General features: G+C 36.6%; 4 protein-coding genes across 5 annotated transcripts; 1 reads left to right on the top strand and 3 right to left on the bottom strand.

Moving 5' to 3' along the window:
* Nucleotides 1-71: 71 nt before the first annotated feature.
* Nucleotides 72-3,071, bottom strand: LOC108479903 (uncharacterized). The gene is made up of 4 exons (XM_017782753.2): nucleotides 1,631-3,071; nucleotides 1,057-1,318; nucleotides 565-712; nucleotides 72-423 (listed from the first exon to the last, which is right to left on the bottom strand). The coding sequence occupies exons 1-4, from the start codon at nucleotides 2,749-2,751 to the stop codon at nucleotides 389-391; spliced, it is 1,566 nt and encodes a 521-aa protein (XP_017638242.1). The 5' UTR covers nucleotides 2,752-3,071; the 3' UTR covers nucleotides 72-388.
* Nucleotides 3,072-4,110: 1,039 nt separating this feature from the next.
* LOC108479355 (putative casein kinase II subunit beta-4) lies at nucleotides 4,111-7,488 on the bottom strand. 2 transcript variants are annotated; one of them, XM_053022710.1, is made up of 6 exons: nucleotides 7,278-7,488; nucleotides 6,714-6,932; nucleotides 5,568-5,677; nucleotides 5,313-5,478; nucleotides 4,323-4,459; nucleotides 4,156-4,219 (listed from the first exon to the last, which is right to left on the bottom strand). In XM_053022710.1, exons 1-5 carry the CDS (start codon nucleotides 7,486-7,488, stop codon nucleotides 4,329-4,331), a joined length of 837 nt encoding a protein of 278 aa, XP_052878670.1. In that variant the 3' UTR covers nucleotides 4,156-4,219; nucleotides 4,323-4,328. The 2 variants fall into 2 exon arrangements, with proteins under 2 accessions (XP_017637387.1, XP_052878670.1); XM_017781898.2 differs by having other exon boundaries at nucleotides 4,111-4,459; nucleotides 7,335-7,488.
* Nucleotides 7,489-8,060: 572 nt separating this feature from the next.
* On the top strand, nucleotides 8,061-10,068 carry LOC108479353 (cytochrome P450 714C2-like). The gene is made up of 5 exons (XM_017781896.2): nucleotides 8,061-8,370; nucleotides 8,459-8,685; nucleotides 8,766-9,007; nucleotides 9,090-9,453; nucleotides 9,526-10,068. Exons 1-5 carry the CDS (start codon nucleotides 8,061-8,063, stop codon nucleotides 9,949-9,951), a joined length of 1,569 nt encoding a protein of 522 aa, XP_017637385.1. The 3' UTR covers nucleotides 9,952-10,068.
* A 146-nt stretch (nucleotides 10,069-10,214) lies between these two features.
* Nucleotides 10,215-15,864, bottom strand: LOC108479356 (cytochrome c oxidase-assembly factor COX23, mitochondrial). The gene is made up of 3 exons (XM_017781899.2): nucleotides 15,721-15,864; nucleotides 10,675-10,751; nucleotides 10,215-10,567 (listed from the first exon to the last, which is right to left on the bottom strand). Exons 1-3 carry the CDS (start codon nucleotides 15,809-15,811, stop codon nucleotides 10,520-10,522), a joined length of 216 nt encoding a protein of 71 aa, XP_017637388.1. The 5' UTR covers nucleotides 15,812-15,864; the 3' UTR covers nucleotides 10,215-10,519.
* Between the last annotated feature and the right edge of the window lie 634 nt (nucleotides 15,865-16,498).

Here is a 16,498-nt window from a genome sequence, read left to right as displayed (position 1 = left end):
TTGATCTTGGTGTGTTTTAACATTGAATGAAACCTGAGCAAATTCATGTGCTAAAATTAATTAAAAATAACTTTAAAAGAACATAGCATATAGCATGATTTTCTTCATTGAAAGAACCAAATAAGTTCAAATACAACATTGACTGGATGAGGTTTCACCTGCCCACCAGCACTTATACATCTTAACTCATCTCTACAAAACCGTAACAAGAAAGGAAAGCAAAAAAATAATTAGAAAAAGGTGCCATCACCATCACCATCACCATCACCATCACCATCTTTCTCCACCTCTTCTCTTCTCTTCTATGCAAAGGATTTTCTTCCCAGCATGTATACAGGCTTTTATGTTAAAATGGATTGAACACTCTTTTACCCTTCGTTCAAGCAAATTAAAAACTGCAGTCTATTGATGAAAGAACCAAGACTGCAAGTAGATGACAGTATAAAACACAAAGCTATTTGAAAGTAAAGTCGCATTAGCCATCAATCCCTTGCTGCTATCTAATACATTTTCAAAGGTAAATGAGCCATTGTTAGAAAGTTCACACAATGGGAATGCTGTTACCGTTATTATGATGCATTTGCTTTTGTACTGCTTTAACTGCTATCACTCTTGCTGCATTAGCTGCTCTATTAGCTGCAGCTACTGCCTTGTTTACTCTCTCATCTACCTTCGCCACATCATAAGCTTTCTCTGCTGCCCTTCGAGCCTCCTGCTCATAACATAAACAAGAAATAAGTCATCATCATCAAGTTTCACACTGTCACATTCCGTCTGATACGACGGGAAAATGATGAAAACTGTAAGGGCGAATTGCATCGCATCCAAGGGCATAATTCATAATAACAAAACAAGCCACGGAAAATTTTGCATTTTTCAAGTGACACAAGGCCTAAAAGTATTAGGCCTTTCTTCTACACATTTTCTACAATACATATTCTATACAAATTACACAAGGCTGAGCAATTATTTTCCCTCTCTACTGCACCAAATACCTCTTCATTGATATTTAAAAAGAAATACCAGTGGAAGTTAAAAGCAGAAAAGCATAAGTACCTGCACCACATTTAGCACTTTAGAATGATAAACAGCAACAGGAGATACGGGATATGAAGTGCTCTGTGTACTTGGTACATCAAGAATGCCATTTTGCCAATGTCCAGATTGTGTTTCCCCGTTTCGAAATGTATACATTCCAAGCCCTTGTCGTCTACCCTCATGCCAAGCCCCCTCGTACCTATGGCCATTTGCAAAACAATAGACACCAAATCCATGCATCTTGTCTGCAAAATATTCCCCAGCATATGTATCTCCATTCCTAAATAAAACAATCAAAAGGTTCATATCCAGAATGAGTTGGTTAAATACAATACTATGGCAAGAAACATATAGCTAGTTTTGAATGACAAAGGCAACCCGGACATCACAAAGCTTTATTTAAACATAAACTAACTTCCCTATGTTGTACCTATCTGCTACTCAAGCCAACCATGTAAGAACAGGGCAGAAAATGAACAAAGTTCTCAATCAACCGGCAATTAAAGCAACAAACAGAAACTAAAAACTATTCCTAGCATAAGCCAAGAAAGATATAAACAATAACAAATCAATAAACCAATCTTTATGCTACCTAAAATGGTAATGTCCAAGTCCATGCTTGACTCCCCATTTGAATTCCCCAACATATCGACTTCCATCCTCACATGTATGAATTCCACAGCCATGGCTCTGCCCATTCAACCAGTCTCCTGCATAAACATCCCCAGTATAGAACCTATAGACCCCAAATCCATGCCTAAGACCCTGCCTATACTGTCCACGATACCGGCTTCCTCTAGTCCACGTTTCAACCCCATAGCCGTCATACTTCCCATCCACCCAATCACCCTCGTATCGTCCACTCATATAATAGTAATATACACCACTCCCTGAACACTTCCCCTTATGAAACTCCCCTTCATAAACGTCTCCGTTGCTATAAACTTGAACCCAACACCCCGAATTTGCTCTCTTTTCGGATTTTGGTCGAGACCCAACGGACCATAACACTGGAAAATGAGACCTTGAGAATGAAGATGACGATTTGAGCTTAATTGGAAAGGAACGGGATAAGAACAAACAAATTGAAGGGAGGCGTGGGAGGGCAAGGTTAAGGGAAAAAAGAAGGGCAGCTGAGAAAGCAAAAGCGGATAGGAAGTCGAGTAAAAAAGAGTGGCTTGGGTGCGAAACTAAGAAGTAGAAGAAAGGAAGAGATAAAAGAAGGATTAAACGTAGGTGAACTCGGAGCCGACGTAGGTTCTTGAAACGACGGAGAATCCTATAAACGAAGGATTTAGCAGCAACGGAGAAGGAAAAAAAAGAAGTGGTATTTTGGGAATTGAAATGACGGGGCGTCGTAAAGCGGTACAAAGTAGGGGATTTGGTAAGAGAACGCGTCTGGGTCAAAAGGGGTCTCTTGTAAGGGGTCGGAGAAGAGGAAGAAGATGGAGGAGGCGGAGGAGCAATTGTGCCATTTTCTGGAGGGTTCTGGGTAATTATCTGAGGGAAAACCGAAATCGGTGTGGTACCGGTGACCGTTTCCGCCGCTGTTGCATCGGATTTCTGTTGTAAACGATGATGGTAATTAAAATGCTTCTGAAGGTGATGAAGTGGGAGTTGATGATGATGAACGGTGGAGGGTTTAGGATTGAAATCGGAAGAGACACCGCTGCTTTCTTTCCCGATCTGAAGTTCAGATTTCTTGTGATGCATTACATACGTACAAATAACACTTGCTAATAAAAAAGAGTTTAGCCCTTTCGGAATCGAATTGGGAAATTCTCTCAATCACCCTTTCCTTCTATTTCTAATCTTTCCTGGCTTTTCAAGCAGAGAAGCCTTTCTTGGGAATTTTTTTTTTTCAAAAGAGGAGCGTGGAATTTCTGGTTTAATTTTAAACACATAGACCGACCTTTTTCCTTTTTCTGAATCCCCCTTTGAATTAAACTCTTATTACTCAAAATGCCACTCTTTTTTTAGGTTTTTGATGAATGGGTTGTAAAACTATCGTATGTTAATTTCTTTATTTGAAAAAACAATCAAATCCTAGATTTAATTACTTAGCATAAACTGTATATAGCACACCTCATGTAATATGTTAATTTTTTTAACAGAAATAAACGAGAAAAATAATAAAATCACATAACTCTACTTAAAAATCACCATATAATTGTAATATTTCTTTACTAAAATTAGAAGATTCTCAAAAGTTTATTTTTCTATTGCAAAATTTCGAGTCATCTAAATTCTATAATACGTCAGTTTTCAACAATAGAGAATGATAAATTTTATAGAAAATTTAATTTACTTTTTTATTTAACATATAAAAACTAATTTACAGTCTAACTCCTAATATAACTTCTATGATACTTTTACCCATTCTAAAACTATATTTTTGTACATATATTAAAGTACCACCTTAATAATACCTTCAAAAATAATATTTTGGTCTAGTAATTGTATTGAATAAAGAAAACAATCCTTAATTTTAATTATTTATTGTTAAACCATTAATCTAATTTTGTTATTATAGTTTTTGTCTCAGTATATATATATACCAGATTATTTAACAATAGAGTTTATTTCTTTAAATTATTAACTTAATATAAACAATAATTCTCCTACTCTTTCGTCCAACTCCCTTCAAATAAGGGCTACTCATTTCTCTCAATACGATGCGACTCAACATGCAATACAATTAACATGACAACCAGCTCCCGTGTTTGGTTTATTGGATTCGTAAGAATTATTTACTGCATACATGTAATAATGATTTATTCTTGTCAAGAACTCGTTATATGTGTGACAATAATTTACTCTTACCCAAAACGTAGGAATAATACCAACAACAACAAGAATAAAAAAAACACTACAGAACAATGAAACAGTGAATATATCATATAACTGGCTTTCTTATTGTTTTTGTTTTTTGGTTATTGAATACAAATCCAGAGGAAGCTCATTTGTTAGAGTTATATATAGAGAAAAAGGCGAAATGTGTAGTCAAAAGTCAACAAAGGGTGGAAAGGATATCTCAGCTAAACCACAAAAACAGATCCTGAACCCCCCACCCCCCGCCCCAACAACAACGCATGAAAAGCAAAAAAGTAAATTATGTTTTCAAACGCTCTGTGAGTTTAATTGTAGACAGATTCCTTCTGCTATTTCTTCATTCCCATACCTGTTTATTTTTTATGGAATCCCACTTCAGCTTGCATGTTAGGCCATGATAGGCTCAAGTTAAAATCGTCATCCCGCTCAAAACAACTTACAGAAAATATTACATGATCTCAGGGCTTGTGGATCTTGAACCCAAAAACTCTTGGGGTATAGTTTTGTGTTGGCTTTTGTGGTTTTAGGTGCCCATACGTCATCAGAAATAGATGTGGAAATGTCGTTCCGAAATAAGCTCCATCCATATCTTGTTAATGTCAAGAAAATCATAACCATGCTGAACAACAAAGCAAACATGAAATAAAACAAGTCATACCAATGTTAAACTCCACCTATGCTACATATGCATATGCACATATATATACCGGTGTCTCCCACTAATGTAGGTACTCTTCTGACCCACCAAACCCAATCATCAAATGTAGGGGAAGGATGTGATTGAGAAGTTAAAAACTGATTAAGGAAAGAATGTAATGAAATACATACATCCAAATAATGCCAATTCTGATTGTCATCATAAAATTAGCACAACTACTCCAATCCACCAAATTAATCCACTTAGATAAAAAAAAGTCATGATTGCATTTTGGCCCCTTTAGTCAAAAAATGGGCAAATTAGTCCCTTTATAAAGCAATCTGGTCTTCTATTAAAAATCTCATGTTTCTACCTTTAAAATTTGGTCCCCGTACGTCAATATGAAGTACATGTGGCACACCAAATGTCATTATCTGGTTATTTTGTCAGCCACGACAATTTTTCACAATATAATGGGATGAAATTTTTAATAGGAGGGACCAATTTGCTTTTTGATCTAATTTACAAGGACTAGTTTGCCCATTTTTTGAGTAAAAGAGGCAAAATACAATCTAACTCTTACTATAGGGGCCACCATGGTTCTTTTACAGCATACAAACACATGCAGGACAGAGGGTAGTCCAAAACATAAGTAGTCTTGGTAGGATATGTGTTTTTATTTCACAAGTGTACCATCTTAGAGAAACAAAACTATAGGTATTTTAGTCCTCAAAGCCAGTCAAATAGAAAATTTCAAGGAAGAAATAATAAAAAGTTAAAATTCTAGATGAAATAGAAAGGATACTTCCTTGATACTTGGATCGAGGATAATATATATCTTCGCATTTAGGACAGTAGATTTTCACCGTACTTGAACGAGGAATATCTGACTGACCAACTGGGAGACAAGGTTGTCCACAACAATAAACTCTTGGGCATCTCCCAAAGTCATAGCTTTTGTATTTCTCCAACTGAAATTGAAGTTGCAAGCAGAGCTTCAAACATGACAAACTCAACATAAAGCAAAAAGAAAGAATAAGTTAAATAACAGCAAATTTACCATAGCAGACATTCCCTTGCTAGTTAATATGTAACGAACATGTATAAGACCATACAACATCTCAGCTGCCGATTCAACCAATTCATTCTGTTCTTCAGTGAACATATCACCTATAAAATCCGAAAGACAGATGATACAAATGATATCAAGCAATAAAAAATGTGTGAAAAGCAAATGCTAACATTATAACTGCAAGCTATATGGTTGGAAATGCTATACAAACACAAGCTTTAAACCAATTGCAACAATCAATTTCCTCAATTCATTCAGTGTAAAATGAGCTTGTGATTTTGGAAATGCTACAAAGGTTAGCTGTCTCATGCCGGTAAAAGTACCATGAAGGCCCTTATACTAGGAGTCAAATGGCATTGTGCATTTATACTCAAAAAATGAACAAATTAGACCCTGTACATTAAATCAAAGAGCAAGCTAGTCATTTCTATTAAAAATTTCATCTATTTCTATTGATAAAAACTAACGTGACTGATAGAATAACCAGAAAGTTACATGTGGTGGGCCAAGTATACCTCATTCTGACATACAGGGACCGGTTTTTAATAGTAGAAATGGATGAAATTTTTAATAGAAGGACCAATTTGCTCTTTGATTTAATATATAGAGACTGATTTGCCTATTATCCGACTCCTAGGGCTTCCATGATACTTTTTCGTCTCACACCTTATTTCCCAAAAAACTTCCATCGGCTATCTAAAATTCTTACCGGGACAAAACACACAATGAAGAACCACAAACAAGATTTTATGTATTTATGAATCAAGTAGGCAGAAACATCTACTAAAGAGCTGTTTAGAATTAGGAAGATGATATCGCATGCCATGGTTGAATACCGAATCAAACAAAGTTCATATGCTGCAATCCATGTCAATGAAATGCTTACAGCTCCATGATACTTTTTTGTCTCACACCTTATTTCCCAGAAAATTTCCATTGGCTATCTAAAATTCTTTCCGGGACAAAATACTCAAGGAAGAACCAAGAACAAGATTTTATGTATTTATGAATCAAGTAGGCAAAAACATCTACTAAAGACAGGTTTAAAATTAGGAAAATGATATCGCATACTACGAGTGAATACTGAATCAAACAAAGTTCATATGCTGCAATCCATGTCAATGAAATGCTTACCATGAGAAGATTCAACGTCCAATATTAAATCCAGCGCATAGTCGTAATAAGGAACTTGACTGGTCAAGCCACAAAGATTGAAATCATCTTGAATGTATTCATCATCAACTTCACAGAAAAACTCATTGCCTCGTAAATTGCAAAACCACGAGATCCAAGACGTGTCGTCTCCATCAGAACCACTAACATCAGATTCTTCACTGTCTGTTTCAGATTCCTCTGCAATCAAGAACAGTAATAACAGGTCATTGAGAAGAATCTCAAATTTAAATTACTTGTTTATCAATCATTATTGACGATCCAAATAGTTTCTGTTGTGGCTTATGTAAAACATGACAATAAGGTTATAAGAAAGGAATTATAACTAGCTAAAACATGATAATACTAAGATTTTATCATTAGAGTTCTAAGAAAAAACAAAGCTTATGAGGACATGGCACAAACTTCAACTTTACCAACAACCTATTTTCAGCAAGCCAAAATCCCAAGAATTTTGGCTTCAACAATGCGCTTTGCAAATGGATAAGATTAATAAAACAATTTTTCCCATGGAAATGCACTAACCATCAGAATATTTGGCTTTGGAAAGCGATGCAGAGCGATGATCAAGCTGGGATTTACCAGTGGAAGTTGAAGGAACGGAGGACCTTTCTTTGTCTTTGCTATTCAATCCCCTCGAAGTCGACGAGGGCGACTTCTCTAGATGCTTATCCAGCACATCACTAATGCGCTTCCGATCCAATGGCCCTCCTTCCCGATCTCTATGACTATACATAACTTCTTTTTTTTAACAACCCAAATTCCAAAAGCTCCCAACTTTTTCGATATTAATACAAAAATTCAAGCTTTTTTGAAGACGAGAAGGAGCCCTAGATTCGAGAAATAAGGGGTTTTACAGAGGGAGATGGGAGGATGAAAACGGCGGCGATTAATGGAGAATAAAAAAGGGGCTGGTTAGAGACGGTGAAAACTAGGGTTTCTTAATCAGAAAGAAGGATACACGAGCTCCACAAGGTGCTCTGTCTCCCTTGTCTTTCTTGTCCTTGTTGGTGGCTTGGCTTAAGCTTGGTGCTTGTAATGTTTTCTCTCCTTTTCCATTTCCTTTTTCCATTTTTCAATTCTTTTCTTGGCAGATTCTTTTTATTAAAATTAATTCCTTAGGATTCCATTGGACAATGCCCAAGCCCATACTCAAGCCATTATAAAAACAGCAAATATAAAATAAGTTTAAAAAGAAATGTCATTTTCAAGCCTTCTTTGTCATTGATTAACTAGTAGAGTATATTTTAACAATTTGAGTTTTAGGAAAGAGGGGAGAGCTTAGATTGAAGCAGGTATGAAAGGAAAATGGAGGAAAAAACGGAAGGGCTAAATTTGTTGATTTTATCAGTTGTGTTGACTGGATTTGTGGGGTTGCTTTTTCATCTTTACAATGGCGTGTTGTTGAAGCCAAAAAAGCTTAGATTGAAACTTCAAAACCAAGGAATCAAAGGACCATGCCCTTCTTTCTTATATGGGAATATCCATGAAATGAAAAGGATCCAACTTCAAGCACTGTCTACTGCAAAATCTGCTCACAAGGATCTCAAACCGTATTTTTCTCATCACTGGTTTCCCACTCTATATCCTTACTTAGACAAATGGAGAAATGAATATGGTAGGCATTTTTCTTCCCAATAAAAATGGGATCTTTTTGCAGTATTTGATAGTTTGCAGATGTAAAAGTTTCACTTTTGTGGTGACAGGGTCTATGTTCTTGTATTCAACTGGAAACCTGCAACTACTTTGCACAACAGATATGGAAATGTTGAAAGAAATTGGCTTACACAAGTCATTAAGCTTAGGGAAGCCATCCTATCTAACTAAGGACCGAGGACCTCTGCTAGGACAAGGCATTTTATCGTCCAGTGGCCCCATTTGGTCACACCAACGAAAAATCATAGCTCCTGAGTTCTTTCCTGACAAGGTTAAGGTAAGGTACCCCAACCCTTTCAATGTTCTCATGTTTCATTTTACAAGCATTTCAATCGTGTAATATCAATGCTTATAAAGGGAATGGTGAACCTAATGGTGGATGCTACGATTTCAATGCTAAAATCTTGGGAGAGTAGAGTTGAATGGGAGAAAGGCATTTTAGAGATTATAGTTGATGAGGATTTGAGAAGCTTATCTGCTGATATAATTTCGAGAGCTTGTTTTGGCAGCAATTATTCCAAAGGGGAAGAAATATTCTCAAAGCTAAAAGCACTGCAAATGGCTATGGCTAAAACTTACATTGGGATTCCTGGTATGAGGTATATAATTTCACCACGTTCATTCTTCAACTTCATATACATATACATACATATATGAACTTGCTGTTGCAAAATATTGAAGGTACCTGCCAAGTAAAAACAACAGAGAGATATGGAAGTTAGAGAAAGAAATTGACTCGTTGATATTGAGTGTAGTGAATCATTTCACCGAGGAGGCTACACACGGGAAGGATCTTTTACAGATGATACTCGACGGTGCTGAGACCTATGATGATTACAAAGGACTATCTAAGGAGAGGTTCATAGTGAACAATTGCAAAAACATGTATTTTGCTGGTTATGAAACCACAGCTACTACACTTTCATGGACCTTGATGTTATTAGCTGCATCTCCAGATTGGCAAGCTTGTGTTCGTGCCGAGGTTCTTGAAACTTGTAAAGATGGATTTCTTCTGGATGCTAATGCACTTACAAACATGAAGACGGTATGTCAATGTAACAACAAGCTTTGCATCGATCATCCATTTATGTTTAATGATTGTTTTCCCGATTAGCAGCTCACAATGGTGATTCTAGAGACATTACGCCTATACCCACCTGCAACTTTTGTGATAAGACAAGCGTTGGAAGACATTGATTTCAAAGGCATCATGATCCCCAAAGACATGAACATCCAAATCCCAATCCCAGCTTTACAACAATCTCTTCAGCTATGGGGTCCCGATGCGCACCGGTTCAATCCAGAAAGATTTGCTAATGGGATTGTTGAGGCTTGCAAGGTTCCACAGGCTTACATGCCATTTGGCATCGGGGCTAGAATATGCACTGGACAACACTTCGCAATGGCAGAACTGAAGGTGGCTCTATCTCTGCTTTTATCAAAGTTTTGCTTCTCTCTATCACCGGCATATGTTCACTCCCCTCCATTCAGGCTGGTTATACAGCCAGAACACGGAGTCCGTCTCCTCATAAAAAGGGTTTAAGGGATTATTCAAAGGTTTTTGAGCCTAAACGTGGAGTATGTCTCCAAGTACAAACATCATGACCTGATGTATTATTGCTTTTATAGAATCTATGTGTTGTACTTTTACAAATTCAAAGGTCCAGATTAGTAGAAGATGAAGCCATCATCAAGATTCAAACATAGAAGTTCATGGAAACAGCAGATTCCAAGAATTTAACTTCTTTTTTGCACAATAATCTCCACATAAGAAGGGAAGAAACTAAAGAAACTTGCACCAAATGCTTAAAATAAAACGATTTGGGATTATTTTGCATAAGTAATTGATACTAAAGTCTAAACTTCTCATTACATTGAAACAGAAATTCTAAGATACATGCCATAGCTAAGTGAACCACAGTTGCTATTATTGCACACAATAAAGAACATTGGTATTGAATTTCTATACTCCATAAGGTAGTCAACAATTATACAGAGTTTATGTTGAGTATCGGTTTAACTCTATAGCAACTCAACAGGAGAAAATTATCAACCCCCCACGAACTCATAACTTCAGCTTCATACGAATAGTGAAGAAAATCTTGAGGGATTCATGAGAACAAGGACCGATTCTTGTTGCGTTCCAAACGAGCCTCCCTCTGGCAAAAAGGGGGGAAAAAGCAAAAAATATGAAATGCTCAGTGCACTATAGCCACTTACAAACAAATGGAATATACACAACAAATGGAAAAAGAAAATGGAATACCTCCTTTTTCTTGCATTCCTTGTAAACATCAAAATGTTCTTGGCATTTACTCTTGTCGGAGCCATATTCTTCCAGACCTGAAGATCAACACTTCAACATTAAAAATTGGCCTTTATCTAAAAAGAAAAAGGTTAGGACATCAATGGGAATTAGTTAATGATGACAAAGAATCATATTTGCTTCGAAGCTTCCATGCTTTTTCTTCCCTACTTCATGTGTAAAGAGTGATCCAATAAGCTGTAAACACTATATTCGAGAAACCAATGGCAATCTACTCCGCAAAAGGTAACAAACATTATCTTAGAAAGGTATCACTGATATTCATGTTCCAAGCCAAAAGCCATGTCTTACCGATGGTAAATGCTGGATTCTTGGGGTTCAATCCCTAATAGCATCAAATAACAAAAAAGAATCCATGTTTCAAGCATATGTGCATTGCTTACAATTAATTCTTTCATATAGTTATTCAACTCCATAATAAGATCTCCATGCTAAAGAAACCCAGAGTTGCCAAAAGCTCCAACATTGCCATAATTCATGAACAACAATGTAAAAGACAAGATTTAACCTGGTTACATTACATTACATCTAAAAAATTATCTCCTTTCTTTCTAGATTATATAAATCAAGTAGCAACAAACTATTACAGGCCAAATTAAAAATACTCCGAAACGTCCATTAGCAATGTCATTTCATTACAGTTATTATTTTTCTTGGCTGTTTTCGATTGCTTATTTTTGTTATTATTAGTTTTTGTCAATTTCTGATTTTCTAGGTATGTCAGGTACAACACCCTTTATATATGTAAAACAGGTAGTGAAAGAGAATTAACAGAAAATATTCAAAAGTAATTTTCTCCACTCTCTCTCCCGTATATTTCTTTAACCTCATTTTTTTCAACACTACTCTTTTCCCATAAAATTCTTTTCCCTTGATTTTAATCTGTTACAGTGGTATTCAGTGCCTTTGATTCCTGGCAGCCATGACAAAAACACGACTTCAGAAAGAGCTTGGGTAAAAACAACTAGATGTGGCTAATATTAAACAAGAGGTTCAACAACCTGACAAAAAGTTGGAGGACCTGAAAGTTGAAGTTAAGTCAGAGCTCAAGGGGTTTCTCGACTTGATGACAAGGGGATATTTTCTCTGATAAAGGTAAAAGCCCAGCAGAATCTAGTGTGACCGGAGTTGGAGCTAGTGCAAAATCACCATTTTCGATTGAACCCAATGCACTGCCAGTTACGATTGGTCAGTCTTGTGTCGATGGGCACTTGTTTCTCTGGGGATGATTTCAAAAATTGGGTGATAAAATTGGAACAGTTCTTTGAGGCAGAACAGGTACTTGAAACATCTAAGGTTCGAACAGAAATGTCGAGCTTAGACGGAAAGGCACTCCAATGGCATCACTATTTTGTCAAATCGCAAGAAGGAAAGGAGAACCTGAGTTAGGTTAAGTATTTGGTTGAAATGTGTGATCGCTTTGCTCCCAGTGAATATGAGGACCCCATGGCTGACTTAGTTGCTTTGAAACAGACATGTACTGTTGATCACTTCCATGATGAATTTTTAAGTTTATTGAATTTGTTGGACCTCTGGAAACCTTATGCTCTCAGTATTTTCATTAACACTTGAAGTTTGATATTGCACCTTCTGTGAAATTGTTTACACCAAAAAACTTAAATGAGGCATTACACCTAGCAAAACAAGTGGAAGCTATAATACACTTTTCCATTAAAAGAAGCAGCCCTGCTACCTATTCGAGACCTCCAAATTCACCTCATCCCTATCACACTACCTATACACAGCCCATACTAAAGCCAACTACACCCACTTTACCTCCATTACTACCCACTCCAAAATATTCACAAACTAGCTCTACCTCACCAACTAGTATTGCAAAACCAAGCACCTCTAATATCACCAAACCCAATACCACTTTACCTCATCCTACTGTCAATCACCATTAACTCCTAAAATGGAAGAAAGGAGAAAAAAAGGCCTCTGCTATTGGTGTGGCACTGAATACACTGTAGGCCATAAGTGCCTCAAATCACAGTTATATCAACTCAATGCTGAGAGAATTGATGATAAGGGGCAGCAGGAAGCTGATTGTTGAGTCTCACCAAAGTTACTAGGATCCGAAGGGGATGGCAATGAGCAACCAATCTTGTCTTTGCATGCGATTTAGGGTACTACTGGGTATCAGACCATGCGAGTTTCTGCTACTTTGTTTAAGAGAAAGTAGTGGTACTAATCGATAACGGCAATACTCACAACTTTTTGGATTGCAATGTAGCTAAGGTTGTGACATTGTCTTGGGGGTACATTGGCTAGTTAATCTAGGTCCTTATCTTATGGGACTTCTCAGCATTGACGATGCAATTTCAAATGGGTTCAAAATGGGTGACTTTGCAAGGAGCTCATTTGAACAAGATAGAGATGCTTAATTCGAAACACAAGGCTAAGTTAGTTTCTATGTTGTTAACTAGTACTAGACCACAACCATGTGCCTATTTTCTGGTTGGTGATTCACAACCAAGTGAAGTCAAATGCTGCCCCTGAATCCTTCACTTTGGAAACATTACTTCAAGAATATGATGATGTTTTTTTTTTTTTTTGGCCCACTAAGCTGCCCCCCATTCGATTGCAAGACCATCGTATACCCTTGATTGATGAAACAAAAATAGTGAGGCTTCAACCTTACAGGTACCCTAGTATACAAAAAGATGAATTGGAGAAAATGATTGAGCAAATGCTAGAAGCTGGTATTATTCGCAATAGTAGCAGTGTCTTTGCTTCACCCGTGCTTATGGTACGGAAAGAAAATGGAAGATGGCAGTTGTGTGTTGATTGTAGGGAACTGAATGAACTTACCATCAAGGATAAGTTTCCCATAACTCTTGTTGATGAGCTCCTCAATGAATTAGTACATGCAACATACTTCTCAAAGTTGGATCTTCTTTTGGGATATCATCAAATCCAACTGTTTGAGGACAACATCCACAAAACGGCTTTTAAAATGGAGGAAGGGCATTTCGAATTTTTGGTTATGCCGTTTGGTCTAACCAACGCTCCTGCCACATTTCAGAGTTTAATGAATCAAAATTTTCAATCATTCCTTATAAAATTTGTACTGGTGTTTTTTGATGATATATTGGTGTACTCACCTGATAGGGGTACTCATTTACAGCATCTTCGATAGGTGTTGGATGTTCCTCAATCCAACCAGCTCTATGTAAAACCCAGTAAGTGCAGCTTTGGGGCTACGGAAGTGAACTACTTAGGCCATGTTATCAGCAGAGGGGGAATTACTATGGGTGAGAGGAAGGTTAACTGTATTAAGGATTGGCCAATGGAAAGATGTACAAGGTTTCTTGGGGCTAACGGGATATTATCGAAGTTTCATTATGAGGTATGGCAAAATTGCACAACCTTCAACTGCTTTGTTAAAAAAAGATGGATGGAATTGGACGGAAAAAGCCACACATGCTTTTCAAGAGCTCAAATGAGTTATGTTTACAGCTCCTGTACTAACTATGCCTGACTTCAATGTGGAACTTATTGTAGAGAATGATGCTTCCAGCTTGAGGGTGGGAACTGTGCTTACCCAAAAAGGGCGACTGATGACCTACTTTAGTAAAGCTTTGGGTCTATAACATCAAGCACTATGTATATATGAAAAAGAGATGATGGCAGTGTTGTTGCCAATCAAGAAATGGGGTGCATACCTGGTTGGAAGGCACTTCCATCCTCTATACGACGATCAATCAGAAATTGTCAATAAAAGTTTAGAGGGATACTTGAGGTGCATGACCGGCAAGAAGCCTAAAGAATGGTTGCATTGTCTGGCCCTTGCTGAATGGTGGTATAATTCATCATACCACTCTTCTAAACAAGCAACTCCCTACAAAGTTGTCCATGGGCAACCCCCTCCTATCCATTTACCATAGCTCGTAGGTCAATCCTTAGTTGCTTCGGTGGATCATAGTTTTATCTAGCTGACAAGAAACATAGTGAGAGAAATTTTTTGCAAGGTGATTGGCTTTATCTTAAACTCCAGTCTTATAGGCAGCATATTGTTCATAATCGAAGGAATATGAAATTGGCTCCCAAGAATTATGGGTCATTTCAGGTTGTTAGCAAGGTTGGCCAAGTGGCGTATTGATTGGAATTACCACCAGGCTCTAAAATTCACCCTGTATTTCATCTTTCACAGCTTAAAAAACATATTGGCAGCAAGATTGCACAACCACAATTACCTCTCACAGCCGATGATGGTACTATTGTTAAGGAACCTACTCGAGTACTGGATCGAGGATGACAAAAAGAGGGAATCGGGCCATGACAGAAGTTCTTGTTGAATGGACTAATTCATTTCCAGAGGATGCTTCTTGGGAGATATTACAAGACCTTCAACAAAAATATCCACACTTCAATCCTTGAGAACAAGGATTGCTTCAATGGAGGAAGTACTGTTGCAGGACAAATTTAAAATACTCCAAAACATCCATTAGCAATGTCATTTCATTACAGCTATTATTTTTCTTGGCTGTTTCCAATTGCTGATTTTTGTTACTGTTAGTTTTTATCAATTTCTGATTTTTCAAGGTATGTCAAGTACGACATCCTTTATATATGTAAAACAGGTGCCGAATTAAAATTAACAGAAAATATTCAAAAGCAATTTTCTCTACTATCTCTTCCTTATATTTGTTTAACATCAATTTTTTCTACACTACTCTTTTCCCATAAAATTCTTTTCTCTTGATTTTAGTCTGTTACACAATCTAATTAATCCCACTTTCATTCAATTAACCTGCCACAAGGTAGCATAGAGGGAAAATTTCAAGAACTATTATTTTTAATTCAAAAGACAAATTTGATTAACTTTCCTTTCAAGAAAATTATAATACAACTATATTGAAGTAAGACAAGGACAATATTATGATTCAAGCAAAGTAAAGTTTCGGGCTTTAATGATTCAATTTGATCGAAAAAAAAATTGTTTCAAAAATAGAGATTGAAGAATTAAGAGAGATAGCTTACATTTGAGAGAAGCAGTGTACTGTGGGAAGCATGGAGAATCGGCGATCCTGGCACCACTGGGGTAAGACGGTGTTGCAGCTCTCGATGCCATTGACTCTGTATTTTCCAGGGAAACAAACAAGTTGGAGCCATCGTATGAGGTAAGAAAGCAATTCTTGGGCTAATGGGCCGGATCATTTTCATTTCAAATCCAGTTTTAACTTTTTGGCCCATTTCTTACAACATTTTTGGGCCAACAAAGATAACAACTAATTGGAAAAACTCTTATGTAAAAAAACCAGAATAACAATATAGGTATTAAAACTAATCTCTATATTTTTGTTTTTTGAACAATTTAATTTTTTAGAGTGAGACGAGCTTATAGATTAATTTTAACAAATGCAAAACATAAAAAAAACTACGTTATTCTCTTTCAAATAGGTCTTGAAAGAGAAGGAAAGCTAAAATGTCACTAGACGTCTATTATTCAATCTACTCTTGTGTGCGTGATTCCTGTTGAAGCATATACTCGGGGTTGGATGTAGGGCGAACGATTTCAAAGCGAACTTCTCATTCACAAAGAAGCAAGAAACACAAGAGAATGAAAAATAAAATAAAAATTAAAAGAACATAAAAGAAAAAAAATTAAATTACTCAAAATGAAAAAAAATATAGGGACCAATTGTAGAATTTAACCTAAATTTTTCGTTTGAAATGATGATTTAACGTGCCACGTCAGCTAACCGTTACACCATTAATAACTAAAATATAAGTTGAAACAAACAAAAATAACTATTTT

Source organism: Gossypium arboreum, chromosome 12, assembly GCF_025698485.1.
Source record: "Gossypium arboreum isolate Shixiya-1 chromosome 12, ASM2569848v2, whole genome shotgun sequence".
NCBI lineage: Eukaryota > Viridiplantae > Streptophyta > Magnoliopsida > Malvales > Malvaceae > Gossypium > Gossypium arboreum.
Note: the sequence above shows the minus strand (reverse complement) of the source record. Positions and strands in the feature narration are given on the sequence as shown.

Bases quoted from the DNA above. Each gene is read 5' to 3' on its own strand.
- LOC108479903 (XM_017782753.2), bottom strand. From the start codon at position 2,751: ATGCATCACAAGAAATCTGAACTTCAGATCGGGAAAGAAAGCAGCGGT. The intron at 1,319-1,630 runs GTAGCATAAAGA...TGTTTTATTTAG, and splicing joins CTTGGACATTACCATTTTAG to GAATGGAGATACATATGCTG. The intron at 424-564 runs GTAACAGCATTC...ATCTACTTGCAG, and splicing joins GCAAATGCATCATAATAACG to TCTTGGTTCTTTCATCAATA.
- LOC108479355 (XM_053022710.1), bottom strand. From the start codon at position 7,488: ATGTATAGTCATAGAGATCGGGAAGGAGGGCCATTGGATCGGAAGCGC. The intron at 5,678-6,713 runs GTAAGCATTTCA...CGGATTTTATAG, and splicing joins GGACGTTGAATCTTCTCATG to GTGATATGTTCACTGAAGAA. The intron at 4,460-5,312 runs GTATCCTTTCTA...GACATTAACAAG, and splicing joins TCGATCCAAGTATCAAGGAA to ATATGGATGGAGCTTATTTC.
- LOC108479353 (XM_017781896.2), top strand. From the start codon at position 8,061: ATGGAGGAAAAAACGGAAGGGCTAAATTTGTTGATTTTATCAGTTGTG. The intron at 8,686-8,765 runs GTAAGGTACCCC...ATGCTTATAAAG, and splicing joins TCTTTCCTGACAAGGTTAAG to GGAATGGTGAACCTAATGGT. The intron at 9,454-9,525 runs GTATGTCAATGT...CCCGATTAGCAG, and splicing joins CACTTACAAACATGAAGACG to CTCACAATGGTGATTCTAGA.
- LOC108479356 (XM_017781899.2), bottom strand. From the start codon at position 15,811: ATGGCATCGAGAGCTGCAACACCGTCTTACCCCAGTGGTGCCAGGATC. The intron at 10,752-15,720 runs GTAAGCTATCTC...GTTGATCTTCAG, and splicing joins GTACACTGCTTCTCTCAAAT to GTCTGGAAGAATATGGCTCC. The intron at 10,568-10,674 runs GTATTCCATTTT...CCTTTTTGCCAG, and splicing joins AGGAATGCAAGAAAAAGGAG to AGGGAGGCTCGTTTGGAACG.